The sequence below is a fragment of the Lytechinus variegatus genome, chromosome 14 (genome assembly GCF_018143015.1).
Source record: "Lytechinus variegatus isolate NC3 chromosome 14, Lvar_3.0, whole genome shotgun sequence".
Taxonomy (NCBI): Eukaryota; Metazoa; Echinodermata; class Echinoidea; order Temnopleuroida; family Toxopneustidae; genus Lytechinus; species Lytechinus variegatus.
Genome location: NC_054753.1, coordinates 23584716 through 23593484, shown reverse-complemented (window position 1 = coordinate 23593484; position 8769 = coordinate 23584716). Strand labels below are relative to the sequence as shown.

General features: G+C 36.6%; 1 protein-coding gene across 2 annotated transcripts; it reads left to right on the top strand.

The window, feature by feature from the left end:
* Positions 1 to 79: 79 nt before the first annotated feature.
* LOC121427231 (transmembrane protein 107-like) lies at positions 80 to 6500 on the top strand. Of its 2 annotated transcripts, none has more exons than XM_041623535.1 (6): positions 80 to 198; positions 826 to 927; positions 1857 to 1924; positions 3194 to 3294; positions 3930 to 4026; positions 4891 to 6500. In XM_041623535.1, exons 2-6 carry the CDS (start codon positions 844 to 846, stop codon positions 4955 to 4957), a joined length of 417 nt encoding a protein of 138 aa, XP_041479469.1. In that variant the 5' UTR covers positions 80 to 198; positions 826 to 843; the 3' UTR covers positions 4958 to 6500. The 2 variants fall into 2 exon arrangements, with proteins under 2 accessions (XP_041479469.1, XP_041479468.1); XM_041623534.1 differs by having other exon boundaries at positions 823 to 927.
* Positions 6501 to 8769: the final 2269 nt, after the last annotated feature.

Sequence of the window (8769 nt, the reverse complement as noted above, 5' to 3'; positions counted from 1 at the left end):
AAACTCATCCTATTTCTAGCTCCTGGTATTATCGATAGAAACCCGCGTGTACAACTAACACAAGTTTGCGAACTTAAAAATGTTTTGTTAAACAGACCCCTGATCGTCCTGTCGAAAAGTGAGAGCGTCCATGGTTTCATGATTCTTGGTATCAAACTGCTGATTAAAAGGGTCTAAATCCACTTGCAAACGCCCTAGGTAAGTAATTTAACTTTTTAGATTTGAGCCTTAATACAGTCATCACAGATAAATATCACTCGGGATAGAGACAAGCCCTCAGACTCGGTCTCAGAGGCTTAGCTCAGCCCCAGAGCAGTGCCAAGCCAGGCCAAGACGACTCGAAAGGGGGAAGCTCCGCTGCTGTCGCCGGCCAAACCGGCGGTGCGTGGACGGGCCTCTGGCCTGGGTCCTCTTAATCTTATTTGAATTTTGCCCTAGGTTTCATTGCCAAGCCCAAGGCAAGGGCGTCTTGTAATATTTTACTTTTAGCCATGGCCAGGGCTTGGCCTTGGAAAAACTATTTAATGTAATTTTTATTTACAATTTAATTTGAGCCAAATTTCACCAGGCCAGGCACAGCTTAAAAAATAATAAAACAATAATATTAATAAAGATCATGAATTGATTTGATTTTGAGCAGAAAAAAGCTGTCTTTGTGGATTTTTTTATGCGGACTCTCATTGCCATTTTCATACCTTTCAAATTAATCTAAGAATAAAATCAGCTCAGAATTTACTCTAGCAGTGAATATGTGTATGAATCTATTTTTGATGTTTTAAAATGTAATGTATGATTTCTTCTTTTCTGTTCTTAATTATCCAGTAGAATTGGTGGATAATCCTAATGGCTTTAACAAATCTGATCCCGGCCCGTTTCCTGTGCCTAATTGCTCATCTGGTTATAACTGTCACTCTCATATGGTCACGGGTAGGTAAACAAAATAAAAATTTCAGTTAAAATGAGATTAAGAACGACTGAGTAATTGTTAATATTTTGTTAACATTTTGTTTTTACTGATTATAGTGTTCTTATTGGTAAAACATAGCAGAAGTAAAAAAAAAAAAACTAGTGGTGATGGTGTAGGAGGACTATTTACAACAATTTGAATGTTTTGAAAGTATACAGTGATATTGAAAAAAAATGAATTGATAGATTTCCCATATTGGATTAAAATTTTGAGGAAATGTACAGGAAATGTACAGAGTTTGAAATATAGGATGGGGGGTCGGGTGTCCGGACACTTGAAGCCTTCTGTTTTGTCTTTGGATTACACTAAAAATATGAATTCAATAGTTGTAATCATCTTCTATTTTGTATGATATATTATAATATATATTATTATAGTATCATATATTCAATATCTATTAACATTTTATACTAAAAATTGATGAAACTTCTCTTGTAAATTTTTCCAAATGACTTTCTAAAATTGATCGTCCTGAAAAACAACCTGTACGGACACACAACAACTGGGTATACACATCACCTCATTGGTCAGGTTATGCATATGCATATACATGTCACATTCATTCAGATTCATGTATTTCACACCTCTTTAAAATACACAAAAATACATAAATACAAATACAATTCTTTTATAACAGAACAGATATTGACAAGTATAAATTATAAGTAGTCATAAACAGATAGTAAAACACAGTAAATAAATATGTCCATTACCTTGTTCATTTTTGTGTAAAAATTACTTAATAAAACTTTGTAACCCCCCCCCCTCTGAAGAATTTCCTATTATTTAAAGCAAGGCAATGTATTTTCTTAGAAAAAAACTATGCTAAAAATTTCACAAGATATGAATGTTAAACAAAATATTTTTCTTATTCAATTTTTTTTTGTAGGATGCCAACGTACGAGCCTGCCTACCTGAAACCTACACGGATACAGAGTACAATACAGTAGATGTGGCGTGAGTATTTTCATTTTCCTGTGTATCTTATTAGTTTATCTTTTTTGCAGCCTCCCCCCCCCCACTTGACACAGTGAATTTATCCACTGATAATGCTCTTTTGGGTAAATAAAACAAATGATTGAATTGACAATGTCACATGGCAAGCAGTGAAAACAGCTCCATTTATGTTAGATTGGGAGTGGTCAGATGAAAATAGGTAATTCTTATGTTGATATGATATAACCAGAGATGAAATTGTTATATTGTGAACATAAATGAGAAGTTTTACCCATTGTTGTGAATAGAAAGAGTAAGTGTCTGTCACATCCTTCTACTCCTTTTCTCTACCTTCCCCTCTCCTTCCTCCTCCTCCTCCCCTTCCTCCTCCTCCTCTTTCTCCTCCTCCATCTCCCCTGTTCCTATTCTTCTTCCTCTTTCTCCTCCTCCACCCTCTGTTCCTATTCTTCCTCTTCTTCCTCCTCCCCTGTTCATATTCTTCATTCTCCCTCCTCCCTCTTGATATTCTTCCTCCTCCCATGTTCCTATTCTTCATTCTTCCACCTCCCCTCTTCATATTCTTTCTCTTCCTCCTCCTCCCCTGTTCCTATTCTTCATTCTCCCTCCTCCTCCCCTTCCTCCACCTCCCCTCTTCATATTCTTCCTCCTCCCTTGTTCCTATTCTTCATTCTCCCTTCTCCCCCCTTCCTCCACCTACCCTCTTCATATTCTTCTTCCTCCCCTGTTCCTATTCTTCATTCTCCCTTCTCCTCCCCCCTTCCTCCTCCTCCCCTCTTCATATTCATCCTCCTCCCCTGTTTCAATTCTTCATCCTCCTCTTCCCCCACCTCCTCCGCTGTTTCTATTTTTCATCCTCCTCATTCTCCTCCCCCCTCATTTTCCTCCTCTGCCTGCCCTCCTGCTCTTATCCGTCATCCTTTCCATTCCAATCCCACTCCTATTCCTCCTTCTATTTCTCCTCCATTGTCTCCTCCATCACCTCCTACTTCATTACCTCCTCCACATTCTCCTCCTTTTCATCCTCGTCTTCCCTCCCCCTCATCCTACTCCTCATTTTCCTCATCCTCCCATCCTCCTTGTATTCCTCCTCCACCCCTCTTCATTTCCCTCCATCTTCATGACCGTCTCTCCCCTCCTCATCCTCTCATGCTGTTAAAAGTACCGGTAACATTAAAATTTACATTATAATATTTGTACAACCTCATACTGCTTAGACTACGGCATTTCATCAAAAAAAAAATTATCTCTTGCTCTCCACATGTACTCCAGGTTGATCATTGGCCTGTCACTGAGTATCGTATTCTTGGTCATTGAGATTATTGGCTTTATGTCTGGTGTCTCAATGTTCATTCATCCAGTTGGTCTTCTGTGTATCCTTTTTAATGCAATAATGAAGTACAGGTATATATATCAATAGGAAATTCAGGAGAGTGTTTCACAAAATATTATTTTCACTGAATTTGTCCATATGTTCTGTGTAAAATCACTAATAAAAGCTTCATGGAAGTCTCCCCTCAGTATTAAAGTGGTTGTCCTCTAAAATTGCACTTTCATCAAATTTATTAGTATTTGGATAAACCTACAGTATAATGGATTTAATTTCTGCATCTTCATCACTCAAACACTTCTTGACATTACTATTCATGCAATGATATTTTATTATTTTGGACAAAATTTTGTCAAATTTCCAGAAGGATTTTTTTTTTGTATTTTGAAAAGTTTGAAGATTAGACATGGCCATTTTAATCTTACTTCAGTAGTTATTTATGTTGCAATTACATGTATTGTTATGCATATGTAAACTCAAGCTCATTTCTTTCTTCGTAATTATCTCCATAAATCATGCATATTTTGATTTTTTTTCCACCTGACATTATTACTATATCAACAGGACTCCCTTGTGTGAGTGATGGTCATGATTTACTGTTATTTATTCAATAATATTCTCAAAAATTAATAATTTCAAAATGATTTAGCCCTTAACCCTGCATCATGCACCCCTCAGCCACTACCTGCCATGCGAGTGCCGCCATTGCACTATCCTTCTATCTCTTTGAGGAGTGGCCATGCTACATATTCTGGTATATCTTTGGATTCTGCAGGTAAGTCAAACACTGGGATAAAATTGTGGTTTAAAGAGAAATACCTGTAGTTGCAGTAAACACTGATTTCATGAGAAAGTCTGTAAAACCAGGCTTAATTGTCAGTATATCGTCGAGGATCAAGATCTGGTACGGTTACATAAACTGAACTTTGTGAAATCTTGAAATCTACGCTGAAAAATGTTTACTCTGAAGATCACCAACACAGATAAGCGCACGTGGGACAGTGTATTATTATTGCTGGAATAAAGACCCGGCGGAAGTGACCAAATTTATTTATTTTTATTTATTTCCGTTTTATTTCAGCAGGGTAGCCCTTTCAGTTACAAAACTGCTCTACCAAGGGGCCCTGCACAATAAAATCCATGCTTATTTTGCTTATTTCTCAGCAATTACACAATTCCTTCCAGAATCCTTTGGCACATATTTTTATTCATACAAACAGACACTTGGGTGGTCATTATATTAGATTCTGTAAAAAGTCATTTTGAGATCGTTACCAGATCTGGAATTTATCTTTAAGTATGGATCAGGGTATGGATATCCAATTGTGACAGGTATCTCTAACAGTGCACCTTCAAACTTTCAGTTCATTTGAACACTCGGATATTTCAAGACAGAGCTTCAAATTTCCCTTTAACCCTGATCCTAATGTTCATGATTCTGAACTAAAGACCTTATTATCTACAGAGATATTTTAATAGAATAGGAGAGATATTGTAAGAGCAACTGCTGTGTCACCGATTTCTCATCATGTCTGAACATTAAGGGCAAATCTGAGCTTTGTTGCTGAGTTTCATGATATGTCTGCAAAGGTGTGAAAGTGTATCTCTGATTTTTTTTCCTTCCTTTTTTTCTATACAGCGCGTTTCCAGCATTAGTTGAGATAGCGGTTTTGATAGCTGTGCTGGGCCTCAAGAAAGTCAGGTGATGTTGTCACATGACTTCATGATCATATCAGGTGATCTTCTTCAGCATAAAGTGAATCTACTGACATAACTGACTCTCTTTAGAAAGGATGTGTCTTGATATGACTGTAATAGAGGTTTAATCTCTTTGATGTGATAGCAGAAAATCAGATGATGATGTCACATGTCTTCAGTATATCAGGTGACCGGTTCAGTTCAGCATATTTGATTTCCAGAACTGACATGCATGGAAAGCCCATCGTAATTCATCAAGTTAGCATGTTTCTGATGAATGTGTCTTAATAGAAAGTCAGGTGATATTGTCGTGTGACTAAGTCAGGTGATCATCCTATAGAGCTTGATGATGCTATTGGAGTATTGGTCACTGCACTGTACTTGTACTGGAACTAATCAGGTGATATGATCACATGACTCAGAAAGTCAGGTGATCATCCTAAGATGAGGGAAATTGAACAACGTTCAAAACTGAGGGAAGGGAATAGATGCCTTGACTAAACATTGCAATTGGAATATTGATCACTATGCTTACATTAGGAAGATAAAACCTCCCTTTATATGAAGACTGGAGGTAGTCAGGTGTTAAGTCACATGTCTTCAAGATAGTCAGGTGATCATCCCAAGATTAGGGAAATGGAACAAGTGTTAAACTTAGAGAGGAGAAAATATACTAAACGTTGCCATTGGAGTACTGGGGGAGGTTTCACCAACATTTTAATTTGACAACATGTAAGATCTGACAACTTCCCTTGATTTTGATTGGCTGAGAAGTACTGTTACTAGGACAACTGTTGGATGAAAACAGGACCTGTCGGATAGAACATCCAACAAGTCCTTCATGAAATGCTCCTTAGATATACTGGAGTTTAGAATCAGGTGATACAATCACATGACCCAGAAACAGTGGTAATCATCCTGAGATGAAGGAATTTGAACAAAATTTTACATGTATAAATTGAGAGGATAGCAAGTTCATATAGACTTGATATTGTATTCAGAATATTGATCACTGTGCCTAGTCAGAAGATAGTAGGATAAGTCAGGTGAAAATGTCACATGACTCCAGGCTGTCATGTGATATCTTTACAGCAATATCTTTATACCAATTTGCCTGAAGTTACATCAGAATGTACCTCAAGTTACTTAAAAGTTGCTGTGTTAATTGTAATGGGAGAATGTCCAGTGATGATATTGTGAACTGTCAAAAATTGAATCAATGTTTAAAAGTTTTAAAAAGATTTACTGCTGATTGTTGTTTACCGGTAATCAGATAGGGCTAGATTTTAAATTCCTTGTTAAATTTGAATGCATAAACATTCTTTTGAAATAAAACTGCACAAGTATTAGTGCTACCTGTTAGTACTACTGAATCTATGACCGATTGGTAATTATTAAAAATGAATTTTATTATACAATAACAAAATCTTTAAAAATAATTTTTCACCTTGAATACTTAATGTATGTCATGAAGAAACCTTGCTGAAATTTTTGTAGATCATATTTCTTCTGTTGTGATGTTTTGTGTGATTAAAATATAGACTTAACTTATTTTACCCAGCTCATATTGATATTTTATTCTGTATGTAGAGTAAAAGATTTTGATATTTAAAATCAGAAATAAAAATACTTTTTAAGATTTCAAAGTTCATGTAACAGTAAACCAATTTGAAACATTCATCATACACATGATGAAACAGGCCCCCCAAAGTTGTCTTTATTTTTCAGGGCTACTTTTTTAAAACCTGCAGTACTACCTTAATCTACATTGAATCAGCTTGAACTTCGTAGTGAAAGGGGATTTTCAGGCCTCTTTCCTTTTTGGGGTGAAATTGCCAGAGCCTGTGATCTTTCCCCTGTATTTGCCGTTATCACATCCGGGGGGGTTCATTAAGCTGTTCGTAAGTAAAGAGTGCCTTTAAGAATGACTGCTGAACCTTTCTTACGCGCTAAATAATCACCAACGAACATTTATCGGTGAATATCATTAAGTTAAGAGCGACTTTGAGAATGACTGCTGAACCTTTCTTACGCGCTAAATAATCAATGAACATTTAATGGTGAATATCATTTACAACAAGAACGCCAGACGTTCTTAAAGTCCCATTAACTTACGAACAGTTTTATGAAACAACCACCAGAGCTGGTTGTCACATTCAAAGACCAGGGCTCTGTTGCATCAGAATTATAGCTATTTGATGGTCTTTACCACGGCAACAATGTTTGAATAGCCCAAAACATTGATTCTGTGGAATTTACCATTGGATGGCAAAATGGAAATGGTAACTTTTTATGCAACAAAGCCCGGCAATGTTTGAGATTTTAGGATATAAGAAGGACCCAGTGTGAGATCTCCAAGCATTACCTAAAATGTACATGTATGGGAATAGGCTGTGATGTTTTTGTAAGAAAGATTTTTTTTTGGGGGGGGAGGGACATTTCTTATCGATTACACAACCTCCCTGATTTACAGGATAATGGATATTATAGGTTTTCCCGTCCAATTTCGTCAAAATTTCAACCGATTTAATGATGTAATAGTTCAATTTGCAACTAATTCGAATGACCTATGAGATCAACATTTAAATACCCAAAGACTTTATTTAATTTAATCATATTGGCACGCGATTTCATGGTTATTTCATTTAAACAAGTATAAAGATCGATCAAATTCAAATAGCCGAAGAGGTGTTTTCAAATTCGCAACGGTACCCTCGTTGCGAAGGTTTAGGAATTCAAAATCATTAATATGCGATCACTTATAGAATATGCACAGTGTTTTTCGTTTTTTTTTTTACTTCATTTGAATGATTATGGAAATGGGTTTTACTTCTTAATTGGATGTTTACCATTGTACTGAAATGTATCATCCATCTGAAAAACCATCATCGGAACAACAACTCGTTTTTCCACTTTCATAAATAGATCGTGGTCAATACCATCCCTTCCCCACAACGATATAATTTACAATAATATGAAATAAAAAAAAGAACAAGATGATGAAAAATACCTACCATTGGCAGAGGTCATCCACCCACTCACTGGTGGATCCAGGGGGGGGGGCACACCCAGCTCGTGTCCGTGCCCCCCTTTGAGAGCCACAATTTAAAAAAAAAATCGTGGACCGTCCCTTATTCTTTGGTTAAAAACCTTCTGTTTTGCTCGTCAAATTCCTAGGGAAAATGCCCCCCCCATTTTTTTGAAATCCTTGATCCGCCCCTGCACCCACTCATTAATCACTAAAAGAATAACAGAAACATGTTATCTGAATTTGGACGTTTAATGTGCAAATATGTGTGCCGATTAATGAAATTGAAAATGGTATTTTGGGTGAAATTAAACGATCAATTCGTCGTTGCGAAATTAAATGACAACTTTTGGCCATTAATTTGAACGAATTTCTCCCTAAATTGAATTTCTACCAAATTCAAAGGAATGATATAGAACGGAATTAAATGATGAATGAAAATGAACCATGTGTGCAGAGGGTTGAGAAAATATTTCGAATTTGAAAGTCCTTTCATTAATTTAAATGCAACCCTGATGAAATTGGACGGGAAAACATATTATTAGGGTCTCAAGGTTTTTGATGATTTTTTGCCCCTTGGTTTTGCTATTTTCTTGACTTTCGATACCATGTACCCAATGAATTCTTGAATTTTGATACCATCCACCCAATGTGGAAAATTACCCTTATAATACATTTTCTTTTTTTTTTTGCTGTAAGGCTTCCAATGGGAGAAGCCACCCTCATCCCCTCACCCACTGGAATTCCAGTCCTTGATCTGGGGAGGAACTTCCTCAGTGCACGGTCGCTCTC

Excerpts from the sequence above, each read along its gene's own strand:
- LOC121427231 (XM_041623535.1), top strand. The coding sequence starts at position 844 with ATGGCTTTAACAAATCTGATCCCGGCCCGTTTCCTGTGCCTAATTGCT. Across the intron at positions 1,925-3,193 it reads TACAATACAGTAGATGTGGC|GTTGATCATTGGCCTGTCAC; the intron begins GTGAGTATTTTC and ends CATGTACTCCAG. Across the intron at positions 4,027-4,890 it reads TATATCTTTGGATTCTGCAG|CGCGTTTCCAGCATTAGTTG; the intron begins GTAAGTCAAACA and ends TTTTCTATACAG.